The following is a 25,408-nucleotide window of genomic DNA, read 5'->3' as shown; positions in this document are numbered from 1 at the left end:
TTTAAAATTTTCTAGTAACCACAAAAGGTAAAAAGTGAAAATTTTAGTAATATTTTACTTAACTTTTCCAAAATATTACCATGTCAACACATAATCAACATAAAATTCTTAATGAGACATTTTACCTTCTTTTTTTCTAAGTCTTTGAATCTAATGTGTATTTTATACTGACTACAAATCTCAATTCAGACTAGCCACATTTGAACTGCTGAATAGCCACATGTGGCTAGTGGCTACTATATTGAACAGTACAGGTCAAGATATATTAAGTTAAAAATAGCTCCATTCAAAATTAGAGTCAAAGGACCTAAAGACAATGAATCTAGACTTTATTTCCCTAATCCAAAAGTTCAAGTTTGGTACATCCCCAAGATCTTTTCAAAGACTCTAAGAAGTCCTTTCTTTTCCAACAATCTATGAGGGCTGGCTTTTCTTCATTATTTCAAATGTACTGCAACAGACTGAATACAGAAGCACATATGAAAATCCAGTTGTCTTATTAAACCAGATAAATAAAGACATTTGCAAAGGCATAAAACAATGATAGTCTTCTAATTTTTTCGCTTATTTTGGAAAATACCAATTTTTCATTGTAAGCTCTTTGAAGGAAGATCCCATGCTCTATTAATTACCTGTTCTAGTGCTTCACATATGTAGTTGTCTCTTAGTCATTATTTTTATGTCATTCTATATTTTTAATCCTAATTTTGTAATGTTAACACAAAAGAGGTTTACTGTATTTTTAACTCAATATTTAAAATTTTTTTTCTAAATTCCAATAAGGTAAATATTGATAACTATAGCTTTCATAAACAAAAGCCCAATAATTTTTTAAGAATGTGAAGAGATCTTGAAACCAAAAAATTTGAGAAGTGCTACCCTCATCTACCATACATCACTCCTGGAAAAAAAGAGAAGAAATGAAGTCACAGACTCAACATTTTCATACTTCTCTACAAATTCCACAAAATGGTTCATTCTATTATTAATCTTAATCTTGCAATTACATATATGAACAAAGAAGTTAAGTTCATCACACATAGGTCATAGATAAGAATTGCTATTGAGGCAATAGGCTGAACATAATTGTAGGTCTACACACAAGCCCGGCAGAACACTGACCCATGGTTAAACTGCATATGGAAGCTTGCTTAAATCACTGAGGTTAACTGCCCTGTGATTAACACTGAGGTTAATCACCCTAAAAGATGTGTTTTTTAATTTCTTCAGAAGAACAGACATAGGTTCCCATAATAATGATAATATTTTTGACATTTTCCAAAGTTAAAGCAATTCATAAGTACTAGTATTTTCAGCACTATAATAAATAGTTGAGATATATATATATATATGGAACAGAGTGCTCTCCAAGCTTTGTCAATATCCTCCAGCAAAAATTAAGATTATGCCCCTTTGGAATGGTGCATAACAGGAAAGTGTATCTTAAATGTTGAGGGCAGAACCCAATAGAAGAAATGAGGAAAGTACTATGTCCATATCTGGTAGTACTGTTCTGTTGCTTTGTCTACTGGACCAATTAACAAAGCTCTGAGTAAAGGGGAGAGCAAAGAGGAGAGGAATTACCACAAAAATGCAAATTCTGAACTGATGAGGAAACCCAACGATATCTCTAAAACCTGTGATGGATTTCAGAGTATCACAAAGTTCACAAGACAGTACACCTGAAAGTCAGCTGTTGACAATTCTCAAGTCCCAATTTACATGTTAAGGAAGCATGGAAAAAAACATTTGTAAAAGAGTAAAGTATACCCTGGCCACTGCAATTTCAAAAGTTTTGGAAATTAACATTTGCAGAAGTGTTATAAAAAACCTAAATGTTTCCTTTGTATTCACCAAAAAAGTGTAGTCAAATAACTGACCTTTTAAAACTGAGTATCTGCTGAAATTCTGATTTAAAAAAAAAAAAAGGGTAACTACGAACATCTTTTGAAAACTTACTTCTCATGTTAACATCTATAGGATTTACACTCGCAGCATGGACTTTGATAATGACTTCATTTGGATAGTGTATAATAGGTATCATCATGTTTTGAGTGAATCGAAGCACTTCATTCTTCCCATATTTATCTATCACCCATGCAGGCATGACAGTGCTCCTTGGAGAGGTAGTACTAATCTTTCTAACTGAAGGCATTTGTACAACTTTGCTTCTCCAGAAGCAAACCGCAGTACATGCATTTCTTCTAAGCACACATGTCTTCAGAAATTCCATTATAAACAGTGGTTGAACTCAGTGCCCCAATTAAACTTGGACTGGATCAAACTTTCACCCCTGAATTCAGTCAAATTCTGCCAAACACACAGGCTAGTTTCAAAATTGAAAGCATTCAAAATTGAGCATTCGAAAACGAAGTTAACGTAACGGAGCAACTGAAGGAAGAATACGGAATTGTTATTTTGCTCTTCGCATGTGAAATGCTCCAATTAACGTTCCAGTCAGGATCCTGTCCATTCTCCTCCCTCCTTCACACCCCTTTCCCCCTTAAATAAGCAAAAGCAGATGTGCAGCACCCCCTAGACCCCAGTCCTGGGAGCCCTCGGCTGGACAAGCAGACACCGCTCGCGATCCGACGCCACAGAAAACCTGACGCTTCCTGACTGCAGCTGAGACCCTGCACCAGAGTCTCCTTGCTCGCCGGCTTTTGTCCCAACCAGGGAGGCTTTGCGGCACTAACCAATCGCGTGCAAAGATGATTTCCTTCAGGCTGCAGTTCAACCAATCCAAGTACTCGGTGTTGAAGGGTTCAGTGACGATCAAAGATGGCTGCGCTCACGTAATACCGCGAGCGCCGGTTGACCTCAGTTTTTTTCTCCTTGTCACCTGGCTCTGGTAGTGGCAGGCTGAGCACGAGGACCATGCTGGGCCGGACCCTCCGAGAAGTGAGTGGAATTAGCCGGCTGAGGGGTCTGGGAGGGTGGAAAGTTTCTCAGGCCCCGTGGACAAGGAACCCTGGTCTGACTACCCACCTAGGTCCGCCTTGCCGCCTCCTTCCCTTCTACTGGGTGGGGGATTCGGACCTTTCGGTCCTTAGGCTGTACTTACTCACTATACCCATTCAGAAGTTATACCTCAGCAAGGGAGATGTCTGTACTGCCCAGCTGTAGGGTGGAAGTGCACATCCATCCGGCTTCTCGGGATCAGACGTTTACTCGAACTACGGTCAGGTTCCGGAGGGTCTCTCAGAGTAGGCTTAATCAGACAACTGGGACTTTGCTGGGCCACTTGATACTCAGCCAGTGCAGTTCTCGCGAATTTGTAGGTTGCAAACTCCAAAGGAGTCATTTTTGGCTTTTTAAAAAATTTCATTCTCCAGGCTTCACTTACCACTAAGATATCAGATTTCGTAACCCATATCTCCATTTCCTGGACATAAGTTTTGAACTCTAGGGTATATTTGTCAACAGCTCTTCCAAATGTCCCTTAAGCACCTCAAACTCACTTTAACCAAAGTTGAAGTCATCGTTGTAACCGGGACTACTACCCCTTACCTATCAACCCCCATCTTTAAAACAAAAACGTCTGGATTCTTCTCAATACTTACTGTACTCTTTTAGTGCCACAACTACTGTCCTATTTGGCCTTAGATTCTTCCTTGTCCAATATAAAGCCCTGTTAATTCTATCTTGTAGATATGGCTGGACTCTGTTCTCTCATGTTACTTCTGCCATTATGGCATTAACTCAGGCCTCCTTGCCTACTGGTCTAGATCTCTCAACCTTTAAACTATCTGCAGGCCCACTGCTATCAGAATCATCTGGGGCCCTTTACTAAAACTACAGTTGTGTCCCACTCCAGGCTTAATCAGACATATCTGTGAGCTATGGCCCCCAGCACGGTTTAAAGGGGGCTCTAGATGATTTCTGGTGCTAAGCAGTGGTTGAGAACCTAGTCTACTTTTAATCTTCCTTTTTTATTTCCACCAGGGAAGGTTCCCCCCCACCCCCCACCTGATATCATAATTATACAAAGCTGTAAGTTATCAAGCTGGGCTTGGTGGCTCACACCTGTAATACTAGTACTCTGGGAGGCAAAGGCAGGAGGAATGCTTGAAGTTAGTAATTGGAGACCAGCCTGAGCAAGAGCAAGACCCTGTCTCTACTAAAAATAGAAAACATTAGCCAGGTGTGGTGGCACGTGCCTGTAGTCCCACCTACTCTGGAGGCTGAGGCAGGAGGATCACTTGAGCCCAGGAGTTTGAAGTTGCTGTGAGCTAGGTTGACGCCAGAGCACTCTAGCCCTAGCAACAGAGCAAGACTGTGTCTGAAAAGAAAAAAGAAAGAAAGCTATACGTTATAATGAGAATTTTAAATCCAGACTATTAAATAATAAATAGTTCTTCCCCAAAATGCAATTTAAGATGGCAAAATAATGTATCTGGCATATGTTGTCAGTGAAAAATCAAATTTATTCTTAAAAAAGAAAGTTCCCTAAAACTTGTTTTAAAATGAAATACAACCTACAAAAATATGGTATTTCCTTTGTCTGCCTTTTCACCTGTCAATATGAATAACAAAGAAGGAGACTGTCCAAAAGAAAATGATGTTTATTTGGGAGAAACAATGCAATGGGAATATGGGTGCCATAGTAAACTATGTATATTCAAGGAGGTGGGAGCAAGGGGAAGTTTTGAATCAGTTATCCTTGGCTACAAGGATCAGTAACAGAGGTGGTGTCAGTTCACGGTTGCACATGCAGTTGCTAGACAGACATTCTTGCAGAAGTTTGTGTGTGTGTGCGTATGTGTGTAAAGTTGCAATGGCATTTGTGTAAGGTTGTGATTTTTGCAGTCTTTTGTGATAGTTCTTCTTATCAGCCATTTGTGCAAGAGAACCCTCTCTTCATGGCTTTCCCTGGCTCCATTTGTCAGGGTTTTAACACAAATGACTTTATTTTGATTTTGACAACTTTCACATCCTTTTAAGAACCACCTTTTTTGTGCTACCCTTTTCTAATGTTGTGAGAAACTTTTGCCTCGTGGGGGAGAAAAAAAAGAACCATTTAAGAGAGTGGACCTAAGAGCAGACTGAGAGTTTGCCTGGGCATGATCACCTTCACTCACCTATTCATTCCTTTAACAAATACTTATTAATGCCTACTGTGTATGAAACATTATTTAGTGGTTATTTTCCCAGCCCCAAAGGTATCTTCTATCCACTTTGTATTTTTTGCACATCACTATATTGATGCCCCAAATTCTGCAATTAGTGAGTGATTAATTCAGTGCACATTCTCCTTTAAGCATGTACAGATGCCTAAGAAGGTTGAATGATTTGTTCACTCATTGTTGTAAATTACAATAGTTCAATCAAATTTCTTTGTAACACCTGAGTTGAGATAATCAACTGAAGAAAAGAGAAATTTGCTGGGGTTGAAATTAGGTAGAGGAGCTGGCAATATGGACTTATGAAACAATTTGGGGGATGTTGTGGAGGCTTAAGGTAACAGGAGCCCTGGGAACAGCTACCAGAAGGAGGTAAAATGTCACATTGGTAAAACTAATATTTGTAATTTTATCTAGCTACATTCAGGAAGGGGAAGGAGTCTCTCTTTGTTTTTTGTGGCATAATTCCTATATTTCTAGGAGCCAGACACCAGGCTGATCTTGTCAATTGTAAAGTTTAATTAATGATATATTCAACTGGCTCCTTGGGGGTCTAACCTAAGCACATTTAATAATTTTTATACAGGGAAATAGATTCCAAATTTTAAACAACTCAGTTATTCATCCATTCAACTAACATTTATTGAGCATCTCTATGTTCCGAGCATTGGAGATTAGCATTGAAAATGGACAGAAGCCCCTGCCCTTATAAAACCTACAGTATTTTTGTGGGAAAGCAGGCATTAAATAGTTTTTTTTTTTAAAGTAATGATATAATTTCAGGTAGTGTAAGTACTAGGAAGTAAAATTAAGTAGTTTATACTGTGAGAACTAGGCTGATTGAATGGGTGATATTTAATAGAAACCAGAAGGACATGAAGGGTAAGCCCTGGAAAAATCTGGAAGAGTGCTTCAGGCAAAGGGAACAGTAAATACAAAGACCCTAAAGCAAGAGCAAGCTTTACATGTTCAAAAAATAGCAAGAAGGCCAGCATGCCTGGAAAGAAGTGAGTGAAGAGAGAGTAGTAGGAGAGGTTAGAGGAATAGACAGGAGCCAGATTTTGGCAAACCTTTGTAGCCATAGCAGGGAGTGCGGATTTTTTGTTTTTTGTTTTTTCTTTTTGAGATGGGGTCTTGCTCTGTCATCTAGGCTAGAGTACAGTGGCATAGTCATAGTTCCCTGCAGCCTCAAACTCCTGGGCTCCAGGGATCCTCGCTCCTCAGCTTGAGGACCTGGGACCACAGGCACATGCCACCATGCCCAGCTCAGTGCAGATTTTATTTTAAATGTAATGAAAAACCTCTGGCAAGTTTTGAGTCTATAGATGTGAACTGATTTAAAATTTTAAAAGCTCCTTAAGGATTATGGTCTAGGAAAGCAAGCAAGGAAGCAGAAAGACCAATTAGGAAGACCAATTGCATTGGCAAGAAATGATAGCAACATGGATAGGGTGGCGGCAGTAGAGGTAATGGGAGTGGGTATTATTTTTTAAGTTAAGGCTTGCAGATGAATTGGATATGAGAGTTGAGGAAAAGAGAAGAATCAAGAATACTTAGGTTTTGGGGGCAATTGGGGAAATGGTACATTTATCAAGAAGGAAAAGACTATAAAGGGAACAAGTTTAGAAGGAGGAAGTTATCAAGAGTTTTGTTTTAGACATTAATTTTGAGATGCCCCCTAGAAATCCAAGTGAAGATGTCATTTAAGCAGGAGGACACAAGTGTTTGGAGCGCAGGAAAGAAGCTAGATATGAAGATATGAATTTGCCAGAGTATAGAAGATAATTAAAGCTATATGGCCAGATGAGATTGCCTGGGATCTTGAGTGTAAAAATAGAAGGAGGCCTAAAACTTTCCAACATTTAGAGGCCAGCAACATGAAGTAAAGCCAGCAAGAGAGACTTGAAAGAATGGCCAGTGAGGCAGGAGGAAAACCAGGACAATGTGTTATTCTGCACACAAGTAAAGAAGCAGTTCAAGGAGGGAGTGAGCACTTATGTTGAATGCTCCTGATGAGTACTATAAAATGAGCACAAGGTGTTGACTACTAGGTTTAGGAATGTAGAGGTTGCTGGTGATTTTGATATGCAATTTCATGGAACAATGAAGACAAAAGCATGAATGGAGTGTGTTAAAGAGAGAGTGGGTACCCATCAGCTGGACACTCAGCCCTCAAGAGCTCTCCTACACCTTCAGCATTTATCAAGGCAATTTTTTTTCAAAGTTCTTTTCCTAAGAACTGTGTTATCTGTAAAGTATAAAAATATTCTCTGCAATATCATCTGTAAAGTATAAAAATCTGTAAAGAATAAAAATATTCTCCACTTTGTTACAGAGGAGTAATGCCGTAATACCTTGAATAGAGAACAATTATACAAGTCGAGCATACCTAAAACAAAATTCCAAAATCTGAAATGCTCCAAAATCTGGAACTTTTTGAGCACCATGACACTCAGAGGTCATGCTCGAAGGGAATGCTCATTGGAGCAGTTCAGATTTTGGATTTTCTGATTAGGAATGCTCAGTTGGAAAGTGTATCATGCAAATACAGTATTCCAAAATCTGAAAAAATCTGAAATCTGAAACACTTCCAGGTCCAAGCATTTTGGATAAGGCTACTCAACTGTAGGATAGTGTTTCAGAGCATGGGTTTTGGAAACAAGATCAGTCCTTGGTTGAATCCCAGCTCTGCTACTTTTTGCTCTGGGACCTTAGGCAGGAACTTCAGTTTGTTATCTGTAAAATGGACATAGTAACATCAGCCCCTCAGTGTGGATATAAAAATTAAATTAAATATAAAGCTCCCAAGACAATGCCTAGAACTAAGTGCTAGCTATCGTTAACATTAATTTTGTTACAGGGACTAAATTACTAAATAACGTACATGTATTTATAATTTTCCTTCCTCTACTTTGTAAGAAGAGTGGTTCCTAAGGAAGTTTTCTTAATTTTTCTAAGGAGGTATATTAGTTTTCTATTGCTGCATAACAAATTAGTATGAACTTTGTGGCTTAAAATAGCGTAGTCTTATTATCTGACAGTTGTGTGTGTCAGAAGTCTGGGCATGGAATAGCTGGGTTCTCTGCTCAGGGTGGCACAAGGCTGAAAGCAAGGTGTCAGCTAGGGCTGCAGCTTCATCTGGAGCTCTAGGCCTCTTTCAGCCTCATTAGTTGTTGGCAGATTTCATTTCCATGACCTCAGTCATGGAACTGAGGTCTCCAATTTCTTGCTGGCCATGTGGGTATTAAAGTCAGTGAGCTGAGGGGCAGGAGATGTAGGATGATTTGAAATGATATTTAGGAAATCATGTGGATATTGGTAGTGATATAGTCTGGGCCATAACCAGGACAGTTGGTAGATGGGTGGAGTGAAGGAGAAGTTTGTGTGAAGTGAGGGCAAGGAATTGAAAGGCCAAATGTCAGTGTACACCATGGACTTGAAGTTTGAGTGAGCAAGAATGACTACAGGGGCAGTAGTAAACAAAGATGACAGTGAGCTAGGTGCTAAAATCATCAAGGAATAAAAAGAAGTACCAGGGAGACTAGATCAGCACACGAGGGAGGTATAATCTTCCAGAGCATGTACTTCAAAGGAGCTATGAAATTTGAGAGAAGAGGGAAGAGACAAGCTGAAGGAACAAGGACACCTGCCTGTACACTTCCTCCCCCAACACACACACACACACACACACACGACTCTGATGTCTGGTAAGTAGGCACCAAAAGGGAGAAGTGGTGACTGCCAGGGAAGCCCTAGTTTCCATTAGACAAAAGACTTGCCAGGGAGAGAGAATATTTTTTAAGTTGACTTTATTATATATTCAGATATGACACCTGCAGTTTTGTCCCTTGAGAGCTGTACATACGTTTTATTCTTCCTCCTTATGCTTACTCCATATTAGGTAATTAGCATCTCTGTTTTCACTTCTCTTTTCCAGTTCCCTTATTTTCTCTAATCTAGAGTTCCTTAAGATGGTCCTAATGAGGATCAGCACCATTTAAAATGAGTGTTCCTACGATCTCATTTCTTGCTTTTCTAACCACAACTGTAATTCCATAGCTCTTGTAGCAGTTGGCAAGTCAGAAAGCAGCTTGAGGATAGTAAACTATTCAACAGAAATATCTCTTCTTGTTACTAAGTCACCTCCTTAATTGAAGTCAAGCCTCGCTGCCCTCCCATTCCTGCAGCACTCCTGCAGCCTCCCTATGGAAGTCCTTTTCCTCTTGTCCATGAGCATTAGGGGTCCTCTCAATGATCTAATCCCACTGCTTTTCACATTTGAAACCCTTAGCCCTAAGAATGCCATTGCTTTGATGATTTATTCAAAAGCTGAGAACGGATCATTTGCAAATTTTCTCCTCAAATGCGAACTCCTGTTGCTTGTTGCAGATAAGACATGTGAAAATACACTCAACTTGGAGGACAAGCTAAGCTTCCAGTACAGTAGAGATAGAAATGGTGAGGAGCATATCTTATGAAGTCACCCTATCCTTTACTATTTGTGTGACTTTGGACAAATCACTCAACCTCTCTGAGCTTCAGTTTCTCCATTTGTCAAATGAAGTTAATACTTGAGTTGTCTGGTTGTCTAAAGGGTTAAATGAAGGAAAAGGGTTAAATTATATAAAGCAACAGTACTTGGCTTTTGGTAAATACTCAGTATATATTACTTCTCCCTTTAGCCCCTTATCTCTCAGCTCCCATCTTATCCAACTCTCTTTTTGTATAATCTTCAAAGTTTTGGTATCATCTTTGACTTCTTATTATTCATTCCTTTCATCTGAGTAGTACATATTATTACTTCCTACAGGAAATATTATACAGTCATCCCTTCATCTCAGGCCCTACTTCTTGTCAATATGCACATTATGGTCACTTTTAATATAGTTTATTTTAACACTTTATTATCCTTCCTAATGCATCAGACACAGAATTTCAGAAAAGTTTATTTTTACTTTGCTCTTGGACCTATATTTTATGTGCGTTTTTCTCAATTCTTAGTGGTTCTTGCTTGAATCCCACAATATGTTTACAGATCTTATTTAGAGCTATAAAATCATGCAGTGCCTTGTCCAGTTCACTTCTCTTTTTTCTCTCTGGACTGCCTATTATGCAGCTAAGCTACCCTCTGTATATATTCTACCCATGTCCACCCCTCACCCATGCTGGGCCTCAACTCCCCCAGAACATTCAACTTCTGAGAGCAGAAAGCTAGCCTAGGGAGAAGGATATCATGTCCTCCACCTATCCTCAAGCTGATTAATGTGTTATCTCTTGTTCACTACACTATCTAAGATAGAGATAATATGTTTTCTTGATTTTGAACCCAACCCTCACTTCAAAATTTTATACTTAGCCGCTTTATCACCCCCTTTCAGTATAATATTTGAAACTTCTGCAGACTCAGTAAAAGATTTTTGAATTTTATATACCATAGGTTTCTGCGGCATTGAAACAAGGCCAAATTACACCAATAGAGCTCTGTCAAAAATGTCTTTCTCTTATCAAGAAGACCAAGTTTCTAAACGCCTACATTACTGTAACAGAAGAGGTGGCCTTAAAACAAGCTGAAGAATCAGAAAAAAGATATAAGAATGGTAAATTACTTTTAATTACACTTGTTATATCTCCAGAGAAAGAGTTTAATTTGATTTAGTAGTCTCCATTTGGCAAGTGAAGCTTTAAACATAAAACATACCCTTAAAGAGCTTACCACAAGTTATAATAAAAATGAGGGTAATGGATATGTGATGCTTTATAATGTCCAACTGTATTAATTTCTAACAAATTTGATTTCTGAAGTATCTTTGCCAAAAACCTAGTAGTTATTAATAATAACAGGTATTGATATGTCCTTATGTTTTGAACTGTTATCTCCAATATCACTATTTTGGCTTTCTAATGCAGGTCAGTCCCTTGGGGATTTAGATGGAATTCCTATTGCAGTAAAAGACAACTTTAGCACATCTGGCATTGAGACAACATGTGCATCAAATATGCTGAAAGGTGAAGTTTAACTGATCCAAGTATTAATAATTTTGTGAAAATAAGTATTTTTTAGTTTAAAGACACTAAAGTACCAATCTCAGACTAATTGTATCTTTGAAGGAAATACTTAGGATAGACTATATTACCTTTTTTTATGATTTACTCTTTCAGAATGCAGAATTATTCTTTAGAGATAGGCCAGCTTGATGAATGAATGCTATTTCAGAAGTTTTAGAAATCCTATTTAGGAAGACTCAATTCAATAACTGATCACCACAAACATACTAACTGACGTCTAAGTCATTAATGACATAGGAATAAGTATGGACTGGTCATTATTCCCCCTCTTTTGTGGATGATGTGAAGATTCATTAGCATCTACTAACCAGTTATTTTTTATTTCCTGAATTCTCTTATAGCACAGTATAGTGATACTTAGTTTTATTTTTTTAGAGTTTAGTAAGTCAAAAGGAAGCTTGTTTATCAAGATCCTAGGAGATAAAGATAAAAAAAAAAAATCCTAAGAGAAAAAATGGGAAAAAGGTTATTCAGAGCACTACACGCTAGAAGTAATATTCCATGAGGAATATGCCCCACATTGCTCTAATAGGTAGACCATTGTTAATTGTTTTGGAATATACACTAGAGCCTTTCAATAGCTATTTAATAGCCTTAATATTTAATATTTAAATATTAATTAATAGCTATTTCAATAGGAAATTTTAATTGAGAATAAAGATCTGTTTCTAACCAGAAGTACATAAAAATTACTGTGAGGTATAACATTGAGAAGAAAAAGTCAAGTACAAGGAACAAAATAACAATTTGCAATTAGTTTCAAATGAATTGGGTACATCTCTATCATGCAGTATTTTGTAGAATTAGCTGTTTTAAGTCAATATGTTAGATTATAAAAATACAGACTATCTTTGGAAAACTATATACAGCTAGCAATAGAAAACTAACTCTTGGAATAAAGTGCAACCTACTATTTAAATTAGGAATAATTAATACATGTCAATATGAATTGCTTCATTGCAGTTTAAAATTTTGTTTCCTGCATATGATTTACATGTTTACTGTTTTTTCTCCTATCATAAAAATAACTAAATTTTTTCCAGGTTATGTACCACCTTATAATGCTACAGTAGTTCAGAAGTTGTTGGATCAGGGAGCTCTACTAATGGGGAAAACGAATTTAGATGAGTTTGCTATGGGGTAAGTAAAATTGAAATTTTCTTCTCTTTCATTTCTTCCATCTATATCTTTAATTTCACTAACTGTAGGTACCTAAAAGTAGTGAGGTGATTTCTTGGGGATTCTGATGCCAGTTTCTTAGTCCCTCTGTGAGATTATGTTCAGTTCTCTAATAGATATGTAGTCATATCTCATTTTGGCTTTAGTTTGCATTTCCCTAATGACAAGTGATGTTAAACACCTTTTCATGTGTTTATTTTGCCATCTAAATATCTTCAGTGAATTATCCATTCAAATTTTTTGCCCATTTTTCTAATTGGGTCATCTTTTTATAGAGTTGTAAGAGTTTTTTCATATATTCTAGATTCAAGTCATTATCAGATAGGTGATTTGCAAATATTTTCTCCAAGTCTCTGGCTTATCTTTTCATTCTCTGAACATGCCTTTCAACAAGTAAAAGCTCTTAATTTTTGGTAGGGCACGATGGCTCACACCTATAATGCTAGCACTCTGGGAGGCTGAGACAGGAGGACTGCTTAAGCTCAGGAGTTCAAGACCAGCTTGAACAAGAGTGAGGTTCCATCTCTATGAAACAAAACAGAAAAATTAGCTGGGCATTGTGGCATGCACCTGTAGCCCCAGCTACTCAGGAGGCTGAGACAGGATGATCTCTTAAGCCCAGGAACTTGAGGTTGCAGTGAGCTATGATGACACCACTGCACTCTACCAAGGGTGACAGAACCAAACTATGTCTCAGAAAAAAAAAAAAAAAGCTCTTATTTTTGATGAAGTCCATTTGGTAAACTGGAGCTTATCAATTGTTTTTCTTTTATGATTCATACTTATGTGTCCTAAGAAGTCTTTGGTCACAAAGATTATCTCTTACAAGTTTTATTGTTTTAGTTCTTACATTTAAACCTGTAATCCATTTTGGGTTAATATTTTATATATGATGAATTAAGTTCATTTTTTTCACATATAGATGTCCAGTAATTCCAGCAGTATTGGTAAAAAATTATCCTTTCTCATTAAATTACTTTATTTCTTTGTCAAAAATCAAACAAATGTGTAGGTCTATTTCTGGACTCTGTTCTATCTCTGTTTACTCCAGTATTATGCCATATTGATTATTATAACTTTATATAAGCCTTGAAATTATGTGGTGAGAGTCTTCCAACTTTGTTCTTCTTTTTTCAAAATCATTTTACATAATCTAAGCCCTCTGTATTTTCATTTGTTTTAGAATCAGTTTGCAAATTTCTGCAAAGAAATTTGACAGGATTGTGATTGTGTTAAATTTATAGATTAACTCGGAAAGAATTAGCATCTTAATATGGGTCTTCTAATTCATGAACACCCTGTATTTCTATTTAGTGAGATTTTACTTAATTTTTCTCAGTAATTTCATTATGATTTTCTGCATATAAATCTTACACATAATTTTTATTTTTCCCCAAGTGTTTTACGTTTCTTGATGTTATAGAAAATGATATTTTTTTCAATTTCTAATTGTTTATTACTAGTACATATTATTGATTTTTCTATATTGACCCCTTCCAGGGGTCCTCAAACATTTTTAACGGGGGCCAGTTCACTATCCCTCACACCATTGGAGAGTGTGTCGCACATTCCACACATGCGCACTGTGGGCCCAGGACAAGTCAGCTGCTAAGCAGGACAGGCAGCAGCGGCAAAAACACCCGGCGGGCCAGATAAATGTCCTTGGCGGGCCGCATGTAGCCCACGGGGTGGTAGTTTGAGGATGCCTGCATTGGATGAACTAATCCATAGTAGTAAACTCAAAGGTTTTTAAGACATTGTCTTCATCACTTGATCAATGAACATCACCAGTGAGGGTCAAGTGGACTTTGTATGCCTGCAGATGTGATTTTCTAAGGACACAGCATCACCTATGTAATAATCCTACTGAGAATGTGTAACCTGAATCTAATAATAAAAGACAAATCCAAAATGAGAAGCGTTGGTTTAAAATACCATATCATAAAAACAATAAAAGGCTATGAAAATCTTCCAGATTAAGAGTCTAAAGAAAATAAAACCTAAAACTATAAAACTTAGAGAAGAAAATTTAGGGAAAAATCTTTATGACCTTGAATTAGACAAAGATTTCTTAGAACATGTCAAGCATAAATCCATACAAAAAAAAAATCAATAGATTGGACTTCATTAAAATTAAGAACTTCTGTACTTTGAAATATGCTAGTACTAAAAAGTGAAAAAGCAAGCTACAGACTGAGAGAAAAATATTTGCAAAACATATATCTGAAAAAGAACTGGTATCTAAAATATATAGAACCTTTCCCAACTCAATAAGAAAATAAGCAATTCAATTTTTTTAATGGGCAAAAGATTTATGTAGATATTTTGTCAAAGACGATATATAGTTAACAAATAAATACATGAAAAAATGTTTAATATCATTAGTCACTAGGAAAATATAAATTAAAACCAGAATGAGATTTATATACCTATATTAGCATGGCATAATAAAAATGAAAATATCCAGTACCGACAAGGGTTCAGAGCAATCGGATTTCTTAGACACTACTGGTAGGGAATGCAAAATGGTATAGCCATTTTGGAAAATAGTTTGTCAGTTTCTTATAAACGTAAACATACAGTTAACCATATGACCCAACAGTCTCAGTACTAGGTATTTATCTAAGAGGTGAAGACTTATGTTTACACGAAAGCACTGGCGTTAGGACCTTTCAGTGCAACATTTATAGTGGCATTATTCATAATTGCCCCAAAACTGAAAATAACCCAATGTCTATTGGCTAGTAAAGGATTAAAAAAAAAGAAAAGAGGCTAAAGAGACAATAATAACTAACAATGCCTGACTCTATATCATCCAGATCTGAGATAGGGATAAAATGCTACAAAGTACATTATTGGATCAGCTTCAAAAATTAGATTACATACAGTAGATTAAAGTATTGTATTGATGTTAATTTTACTGAGATTGGTTTCTCTACTGTGACTATGTAACAGATTGTCCTTATTCTTAGGAAATACATACTAAAGTATTTATAGGTAAAGGGTCATACGTATATTAATATTAATAACTTACCCTTAAATGGCTCAGAAAAGTGTGTATACGCACATATATACAAACACACAGCGTGGAAGTTATAAAGCAAATGGGATAAAATGTTAACAATAGGTACATCTGGGTAAAGTATATAAAGTGTTTGACATGTTATTTTTATTTTTGCATTTTATCTGAGAATAAAATGATTTTAAAAGTTTAAAAATAAATTATTAGCATTCCATTTGTAGTGCTTTTCTTAGAACTTCTGATTAAGGGAGGGATTCCCTCAAAAGACTTCGTAACTATTTGAATATGACCCTATTCAACAGGAAGACCTTAATTCATAAAGGAAATCATCTTCATTTGACTTCTTAGCAGACTAGTTTTGTCTACTTTCAACCACAAATGCTCTTCCTTCCCATCCTCCTCAACCATGTAATTAATGAAAGCTACATCTGAGCAGACTTCCTACCTTTTCCAATTCCTACTACAGTGGATTATTAAAAGCTCAGTGAATGTCAGAAGCAAATAAGAGACTCAGAAGATGAAATTTTCACATAAAATGAAAGTTTTACTAAAGTATCTTGCTTCGCTTTTCCATCTCAGCTCTGGAACCACAGATGGTGTATTTGGACCAGTTAAAAACCCCTGGAGTTATTCAAAACAATATAGAGAAAAGAGGAGGAAGCAGGAGCCACATGGTGAGAAGGAAGATTCAAATTGGCTAATAACTGGAGGAAGCTCAGGTGGGAGCGCAGCTGCTGTATCAGCATTCACTTGCTTTGCGTAAGATACTTTATATGTACTTTAAAACCTATCCAAATACAAACAGTCATAAGCTATATGCAAAATCCAACAATAGGTTAGTGCACACCTTGGTATTTTTATTTCTTTCTACTGAGCTATTTGTGCTCAAATGTATATCACAACTATATCATATAAGTACACTCAGCTATACAGTACACTACATGTATTTTACACATTTAACCATAAGATAATAAACTTTTCCTCTATAACATCTGGATCTCTTAAAAACATGGTTTTATAGATCTTGCAGAATAAAGCATTGAGTATAAATGGACTTCATTGAATTTCATTTTTTTTTTTTTTTTTTTTTTGAGACAGAGTCTCACTTTGTTGTCCAGGCTAGAGTGAGTGCCGTGGCGTCAGCCTAGCTCACAGCAACCTCAAACTCCTGGGCTCGAGTGATCCTTCTGCCTTAGCCTCCCGAGTAGCTGGGACTACAGGCATGTGCCACTATGCCCGGCTAATTTTTTCTATATATATATCAGTTGGCCAATTAATTTCTTTCTGTTTTTATAGTAGAGACGGGGTCTCGCTCTTGCTCAGGCTGGTTTTGAACTCCTGACCTTGAGCAATCCACCCGCCTCGGCCTCCCAAGAGCTAGGATTACAGGCGTGAGCCACAGCGCCCGGCCTGAATTTCATTTTTAAAATAATTTGTTTTTTGCTCACTGAGTATAAAATATTTAGGGACTAAACATACGATGGCTTTAGTTGAGTGCTAAACTGTTAGTAATGCTTTATCCTTCAGCTAAATCTGATTTTTACAAAAAAAAGAAAAGGAAAAATGCTCTTAATATGTGTCAATAGGATATATAATGTTTTCATAAATCTGCAACTAAAAAATGTATGTCAGTAAGTAAAATCTTTTCCTTGTTAGGAACTGATTCTGTTTATCTATCGTACTTTGTATTTGGTAAGAATCCATTGATCATACTTTAAAACCTATTTGCGGAGCATTTCTTAACCATCTAAAGAAAAGTAAGTAAATATGGTTGTTATTGTATTTATTTTATCAGTCTCAATTCAACCAAATTGAATGTGTTTCTTTAGTAATACTGTGTGTATTTTATCTCTCCTTAATTATCCACTAAAACTAAGCTCTTTCATGCACATATTGCAACCAATAAATTTTTATATTTTTTAGAACTATGGAGATTTAAATTCTACAGATTTTTTTTCCATTTTCCTGAAATCTTATTAACAAGTAAAACCATTTCATTTTATCTCTGTGGAATTTTATAGCATTGCATTAATATTAATGAGAGTTCTGACAAGTTAGGACTGCAGGATTAGGTGCCTTTTTTCTATCCTCATCATCCCACTTAGTGTTCATCTTTCTGAACGTGCTTTGAGAAGATGGCATTTTGACACATAATTCCTGTGGAAATGTAAGTTTTACTTTTACACAGCTGCCAGTGAATGCTAATAAGAAAATGTATCTTTTAAAATTGTGAAAGCAATAGTCTGATTTTGTAGCTTAAATGGACATGGTAAGAAAGGAAATCTCATTTGCATTTTATGTAGAGCCTTATTTTAAAGTATACCATAACTTGTTGTTGACTATAGTCACTTGATTATGCTATCAAATTTTGTTCATTCTAACTATATTCTTGTACACATTAGTTATCCCCACTTTGACTCCCTTCCCCACTACCCTTCCCAGCCTCTGGTAACCATGATTCTACTCTCTGTCTCCATGAAATCAGTTGTTTTAATATTTAGCTCTGAAACATGAGTGAGAACATGTGAAATTTGTCTTTTTGTGCTTGGCTTATTTCATTTAACATAATGTTTGCCAGTTCCTTCCATGTTGTTGCAAGTGGCAGGATTTCATTCTTTATGGCTATATAATATTTCATTGTTTATATATATATATCACAATCTCTTTATCCATTCACCCACTAATGGACACTTAGGTTGATTCCAAATCTTGACTATTCTGAATAGTACTGCATGAACATGGGCATGCAGATATCTTTTCAATATACTGATTTCCTTTCTTTTGGATATATACCTAGCAGTACAATTGCTAGGTTATATAGTAGCTCTATTTTTATAGTTTTTTGAGGAACCTCCGTACTGTTCTCCATAGTGGTTGCACTAATTTACATTCCCGCCAACAGTGTATGAGGGTTCCCCTTTCTCCACATCCACACCAGCATTTGTTATTGCCTTTTGATGAAAGCCATTTTAACTGGGATGAGATGAAATGTCATTGTAGTATTGACTTGCATTTATCTGATGACTAATGATGTTGAGCATTTTTTCATATACCTATGGGCCATTTGTATGTCTTCCTTTGAGAAATGTCTATATAGATCTTTTGCCTATTTTTAATCAGATTATTTTATTTTTTCCTATTGTTAGGTCTCCTTATATATTCTAGTAATTGACCCCTTGTCAGATGGATAGTTTGCAAATATTTTCTCCCATTTCTGTGGGTTGTCTCTTCCCTTTATTGATTGTTTCCTTTGCTGTGCAGAAGCTTTTCAGCTTGATAATGATCCCATTTTTCCAATTTTGCTTTGGTTGCCTGTGCTTTGGGGTATGTTTTAGGGGTATGCCAATGTTTTCTTTTAGTAATTTCATAGTTTCAGGTCTTAGATTTAAGTCTTTAATCCATTTTGATTTTATTTTTGTGTGTGGCAAGAGAGAAGGATCTAAGTTTCATTCTTCTGCATATGGATATCCAGTTTTCCCAGCATCATTTATTAAAGAGACTGCTCATTCCCCAACATGTGTTCTTGGTACTTATGTAGAAATTAAGTTCACTATAGATGTGTGGATTCCTTTGTGTTCTCTATTCTGTTCCATTGGTCTATGCATCTGTTTTTAATGCCAGTACCATGCTGTTTTGATTTCTACTGGCTCTGTAGTATAATTTGAAGTCAGGTGATTCCTCCAGTTGTGTTCTTTTTGCTCAGAATGGATTTGGGTCTTTGGTGGTTCCATATAAATTTTAAGATTATTTTTTTCTATTTTTGTAAAGAATGTCGGCCAGGCGCGGTGGCTCACACCTGGTATCGTAGCACTCTGGGAGGCCGAGGTGGGCAGATTGCTCAAGGTCACAAGTTTGAAACCAGCCTGAGCAAGAGCGAGACCCTGTCTCTACTACAAATAGAAAGAAATTAATTGGCCAACTAATATATAGAGAAAAAAATTAGCTGGGCATGGTGGCGCATACCTGTAGTCCCAGCTACTCGGGAGGCTGAGGCAGCAGGATTGCTTGAGCCCAGGAGTTTGAGGTTGCTGTGAGCTAGGCTGACACCATGGCACTCACTGTAGCCTGGGCAACAAAGCGAGACTCTGTCTCAAAAAAAAAAAAAAAAAAAAACAGAATGTCATTGATAGTTTGATGGCAATTGCATCAAGAGAGTTTTTTTAATTGTGGTAACATATACATAATATAAAATTTACTATCTAAGGCATTTTTAAGTGTACAGTTCAGAATTGTTAAGTACATTGTTGTGCAATCTCCAGAGCTCTTTTCATCTTGCAAAAGTGAAACTCTGTACCTACTAACCCTTCTCTTAGCCCTGTAACTACCCTACTTTCTGTCTCTATGAATTTGACTACTCTTGGTACCTCATGTAAGTGGCATCATATAGTATTTGTATTTTTGTGACTGGCTTATTTCATTTAGCATAATGTCCTCTAGGTTAGTTTTTGGGTTTTGGGTTTTTTTTAAATAAGAACAACACAAACTCTGTAGGCAACTGAGTAAAGAAATGAACAGTCACTTCATAGTTGGGTAATACAAATACAAATATTAATAAATGTGGAAAATTGTTCTGAAATGCACATAAACAAAACTTTTTGATTATCAAATTTGCCACAAATGTTTAAAAACTGATAGTAATCAGTGATGATACTGAAACATTAAGATACAATCTGGAGGCCGGGCACAGTGGCTCACGCCTGTAATCCTAGCACTCTGGGAGGCCGAGGCGGGAGGATTGCTCGAGCTCAGGAGTTCCAAACCAGCCTGAGCAAGAGCGAGACCCCGTCTCTACTACAAATAGAAAGAAATTAATTGGCCAACTAATATATATAGAAAAAATTAGCTGGGCATGGTGGCACATGCCTGTAGTCCCAGCTACTCTGGAGGCTGAGGCAGAAGGATTGCTTGAGCCCAGGATTGCTTGAGGTTGCTTTGAGCTAGGCTGATGGCACAGCACTCACTCTAGCCTGGGCAACAAAGTGAGACTCTATCTCAAAAAAAAAAAGATACAATCTGATTTCCTGCAATTAGGAATATAAATTGGCATAATCTTTCTGACAAGTGATTTTTACTATATCAAGAACTTATAATAATAGGCAGACCTTTACGCCCATTAACTCTACTTCTTGGAAGGTAGCCTAAAAAGTATTCAGACATATAGACAAATATTTATGTTTAAAAGTTTTGTAACAAAGTTATTTATTATACAGTTAATCTAGTTGAAAACAACATAAATGTTTAATTATTGTACAACTCTATGATTCTAAATGGGGTAGCAAAAGGGCCATATCTGAATTTCTGGGGTATGTTTAGTTTATAAAAGTATACTATAAAATTGCCATTAACATGATTTATTTTTATTTTATTTTATTTTTTTTTTGAGACAGAGTCTCGCTTTGTTGCCCAGGCTAGAGTGAGTGCCATGGCGTCAGCCTAGCTCACAGCAACCTCAAACTCCTGGGCTCAAGCGATCCCCTTGCCTCAGCCTCCCGAGTAGCTGGGACTACAGGCATGCGCCACCATGCCCGGCTAATTTTTTATATATATATCAGTTTTCCAATTAATTTCTTTCTATTTATAGTAGAGACGGGGTCTTGCTCTTGCTCAGGCTGGTTTTGAACTCCTGACCTTGAGCAATCCGCCCGCCTCGGCCTCCCAAGAGCTAGGATTACAGGCGTGAGCCACCGCGTCCGGCCTACATGATTTATTTTAAATATCAAATAACAGGGAAGTGTAAGATTTGTATGTATATTGATAGGGAAAAAGACTTTAAAATAGGGAGAATCACTAATTAATTTGATGGAATGTTATATATAGTTTATACTTTCAGTAATTTTAATGACATAATGAAAGACTCATAATAAGCAAAAAAGGGATGGAAATTTATGATTATAGAAGGATCTCAACTATGAAAGAAAAATGCATTTTAAAAAAGATTTGAAGTCAATATGCCAAAATGTTAACAGATTTTGCCTATGGGTAATGGAATATTGGATTATCTCTTTACACTTTTCTGTACTTTATGAATTCTCTAAGATGAGCATGTGTTACTTTTGTATAATCAGGGGAAAATAACATTTAAAAATATACATTTAAAAGGGTAGATTTCAAATATAATTAGAGATATGTCATTCTTCTAAAGATAATTCCATTTAAATTCCAGGGCTTTAGGATCAGATACAGGAGGATCGACCAGAAATCCTGCTGCCCATTGTGGACTTGTTGGTGTCAAACCAAGCTATGGCTTAGTTTCTCGTCATGGTCTCATTCCTCTGGTGAATTCAATGGACGTGCCAGGAATCTTAACCAGATATGTGGATGATGCAGCAATTGTGTTGGGTATTTTTATGATTCTATATTGTTTGAAATAATTTCACTGTAAAACAATGTCTGTCACTCATAAGTATTTCTCCTTACAGGTATACTGGCTGGACATGACCCCAAAGATTCTACCACAGTACAAGATCCTGTTAAACCATTCATGCTTCCCAGTTTGACAGATGTGAGCAAACTATGTATAGGAATTCCAAAGGTAAATTCTTCCTTTCATGACTTAACAGAAATATTGTTAAGTTAAATAGCATAGACTTGGAAGGCAGAATGATTGGGTTTGAATCCCTGCTCTGCCACTTTTATTAGCCATGTGACTTGAGTATGTGACTTAATCTCTCTAAGCTCAATTTCCCTATCTGTAAAGTGAGGATAATAAAAATATTGACCTCAGGGATTTGCGAGGTATTAGTCATGTTAAGCAAGGGTCTGTAAACTTTTTCTGTAAAGAGTCAGATAGTAAATATTTTAGATTTTGTGGACCATGCAGTCTTTATTATAACTACTTAACTCTGCCATTATAGTGAGAAAACAGCCTTAGACAATATGTAAACAAACGAGTGTGTCTGTGTTCTAATAAAAGTTTATTTTCAAGGAAAGGTGGCTGGTTACATCAGGCCCATAGGCCATAGTTTGCCAATTCTTTATGTAAAGAACTTAGCCCAATCCGTTACCTTGCATAGTAAGACCTCAGTAAATGTTATCATCCTTATTATTACTGCCACTATAACACATATTACTGTAGCAGTTGAATAATTCATACATGAATGTAATCATGTTGGATTACTGACCTTTTAAAAATATTAAACTTAGCAATATATTAATGCTTTAAACATTTTAAAAATCTTTCAGAAAATAAGTTACCTTGCAGAATAATGAGATTTTTCAACCTCAGTGCTATTGGTCTTTGGGATTGGATAATTGTTTGTGGTAGTAGACTGTCCTGTGGGTTGTAAGATGTTTAGTAGCCTCCCTGGCCTCTACACCTGAATGCCAGTAGCACCCCTACCGTCACCACAACCCCATAACCAAAAATGTCTACAAATATTGCCAAATGTGCCCTGGTTGGGACAAAGAGACAAATCACCTCCAGGTGAGACCACTGCTGAAGGTGAGACCACTGCTGTAGAGAAATACTACCTTCTTTAAAATGTTTCATTAAGGTAAAATCTGTACCTTCTTTTAAGAATTTAGAAAACAAGTTTTAAAACGGACCTAGTTTGGAATCCAAATCTTCTACTTCCCAGGCTGTGTAATATTAGGAAAGTTACCTCTCATCTGAATATTTTTCATTAATAAGATAAAGGATGATAATACCTACATCCTGGGCTTTTTAAAAGCATTAAATGAGAGAACCTTTGAAAAACATCTAGCATAGTATCTGATACATAATGTACATTTAACAAATATCTTCCCCAATCAGATCTCTCATCTTTTATGTTGTTATATCTAGGTCACAATATCTAGTACTATGTTTGTCATACCATAAACACTCTTAAATGGGTTCAATCTTTCTGGCTACCTACCAGCAATTTTATCATATTTTCTAATGTATTACCAAAGGTCTTAGAGTACAAATTTTTATAAAACCATATATACAGATGTTCCAATTTCTGTATCTTGACTTTTTCCTATAAGGAATATCTTGTACCAGAATTATCAAGTGAAGTACGATCTCTTTGGTCCAATGCCGCTGACCTCTTTGAGTCTGAGGGAGCCAAAGTAATTGATGTATCCCTTCCCCACACAAGTTATTCCATTGTCTGCTACCACGTATTGTGCACATCAGAAGTGGCATCGAATATGGCAAGATTTGATGGGCTAGAATATGGTAAGATGGCGGGTTCTCTGGATTTTTAAGGTAGTTGTCTCAAACATTTGAAAGTTTCACTTATTAGTGACAAAAAAATTATTACCTGAGATAATGTTAATGATTCAGCAAAGTAAATCAGTGAATCATTTTACCTTTGTCATTCATCATAAATATCTCTATATTCAGTTTGCTTCTCTGGACTGTGACTTTCTTGAAAGGATGGTATCTTACATTTGTATGCTCAGTCCAGCTAATGGAGTACCTGGCACAGGGAAGGAGCTCAATAAATGTTTGAATGAATGAATGAGGGAGTAAACAAATAAAGTTTCTTTCTTGGTTATTTTCTTCTCTCTCCATGACGGGTCAGTCAGTCATAAGGCAGGTAGCAAAAAGGAACCATCAAGGTAAAGCTTCCTAAATTTTAGTATTGGTCACAAAAATGTGAATCAAGGCCTAGTTTTAGCCAAAACTTTATTTCCTTTTCCAGTAATGGTTATCTCTTTGTTTTCAGGTCACAGATGTGAAATTGATGTGTCTACTGAAGCCATGTATGCTGCAACTAGACGAGAAGGGTTCAATGATGTGGTGAGAGGAAGAATTCTCTCAGGAAATTTTTTCTTATTAAAAGAGTAAGTCAATTAGATTAGGAATTTTCTCTATTCTTGAAACCTCAAGAGGTAAAGTAGTAGCGTTGTCTGTCAGGTCTTATAAGTCAAGGTATTTACTAAAGAGACAGAGTCTTTATTATTTTAATTAGAAAAGACCTGTTTATGGTACTTTTGGTTCCTGGTATTCAAAAACAAAACAAAAAAAAATTGACACTCTAGCTACAAACTACAGTCAGCCCTCTGGATCCATAGGTTCTGCATTTGCAAAATTTCAGTTCAACCATGAATCAAAAATATTCAAAAAATAAAATAAAATAATAATAATACAACAAATAAAAAATGATAGAAGCTGGGCATGGTGGCTCATGCCTGTAATCCTAGCACTCTGGGAGGCTGAGGCGGGAAGATCGCTCAAGGTCAGGCGTTCCAAACCAGCCTGAGCAAGAGTGAGACGCCGTCTCTAGTCCCAGCTACTCAGGAGGCTGAGGTGGAAGGATTGCTTGAGCCCAGGAGTTTGAGGTTGCTGTGAGCTAAGCTGATACCACAGCACTCTAGCCCAGGCAACACAGTGAGATTCTGTCTCAAAAAAAAAAATATAAAAATTTTTTAAAAGAATAACAACTATTTACATAGCATTTCCTTTTTTTGTTGGTTTTGTTTTGTTTTGTTTTGTTTTTAGGTGTTATAAGTAATCTAGAAGTAATTTAAAGTATACAAGGGGATTTGCATAGGTTATATGCAAACATATTATATAAGGGATTTGAGCATACCCGGATTTTCGTATCCATGGTTATTCTTGGAACCAATCTCCCACAGATAACGAGAAACGACTGAAAGTAGGAAGTCCTTAAGGATTTTAGCCTCATTAAATGTTCCCTGGCCATTATTGCCACATTGGCTCATTGATGTAAGAGCCTTAAGCAGGGAATTATATTATTGTCTCTTGAAAATTTAGTGAAGCAATTTAGTTTTTCCTTGTATTATGTATCTATTTGTTCTAAGACATAATTTGAAATTACTGTGACTCCTACTTAGATTGTCTTTATTATAAGTTTATTCACAATCTTGTGAATCATATTTGTCTTCCATACCACCAAGTCTGTCTAAGAGGACATGAGAAGTGTGAAAAAGTAAGATTGGATATTGTAATGAGTAGCTTCCTAGAGTTTTTCTCCATGCCCTCAAGGGCATCTGTGCATCCTCTCATGGCCAATAGCTAGGATTACTTTTTCTAAACATACTATTTGATTATGTTCCATATTAAAAG

General features: G+C 36.4%; 2 protein-coding genes across 4 annotated transcripts in view; one reads left to right on the top strand and one right to left on the bottom strand.

Annotated features, from left to right (window-relative positions):
* Positions 1-2,700, bottom strand: part of RTN4IP1 (reticulon 4 interacting protein 1) — a 52,231-nt gene extending 49,531 nt beyond the window's left edge. The window contains exon 1 of one of the 2 annotated variants that reach the window (XM_012753156.3): positions 1,960-2,700. In XM_012753156.3, coding sequence (XP_012608610.1) covers positions 1,960-2,233 — 274 coding nt within the window. In that variant the 5' untranslated portion in view covers positions 2,234-2,700. The remainder of the gene's footprint in view (positions 1-1,959) is intronic. The other variant, XM_012753157.2, reaches the window with a different exon arrangement.
* Positions 2,701-2,766: 66 nt separating this feature from the next.
* QRSL1 (glutaminyl-tRNA amidotransferase subunit QRSL1) overlaps positions 2,767-25,408 on the top strand; it is a 31,043-nt gene continuing 8,401 nt past the window's right edge. The window contains exons 1-9 of one of the 2 annotated variants that reach the window (XM_020287173.2): positions 2,767-2,901; positions 10,561-10,720; positions 11,031-11,129; positions 12,233-12,329; positions 15,970-16,149; positions 21,554-21,729; positions 21,810-21,922; positions 23,359-23,551; positions 24,045-24,162. In XM_020287173.2, coding sequence (XP_020142762.2) covers positions 2,878-2,901; positions 10,561-10,720; positions 11,031-11,129; positions 12,233-12,329; positions 15,970-16,149; positions 21,554-21,729; positions 21,810-21,922; positions 23,359-23,551; positions 24,045-24,162 — 1,160 coding nt within the window. In that variant the 5' untranslated portion in view covers positions 2,767-2,877. The remainder of the gene's footprint in view (positions 2,902-10,560; positions 10,721-11,030; positions 11,130-12,232; positions 12,330-15,969; positions 16,150-21,553; positions 21,730-21,809; positions 21,923-23,358; positions 23,552-24,044; positions 24,163-25,408) is intronic. The other variant, XM_076003090.1, reaches the window with a different exon arrangement.

The sequence above is a fragment of the Microcebus murinus genome, chromosome 5 (assembly GCF_040939455.1).
Source record: "Microcebus murinus isolate Inina chromosome 5, M.murinus_Inina_mat1.0, whole genome shotgun sequence".
Taxonomy (NCBI): Eukaryota; Metazoa; Chordata; class Mammalia; order Primates; family Cheirogaleidae; genus Microcebus; species Microcebus murinus.
Note: the sequence above shows the minus strand (reverse complement) of the source record. Positions and strands in the feature narration are given on the sequence as shown.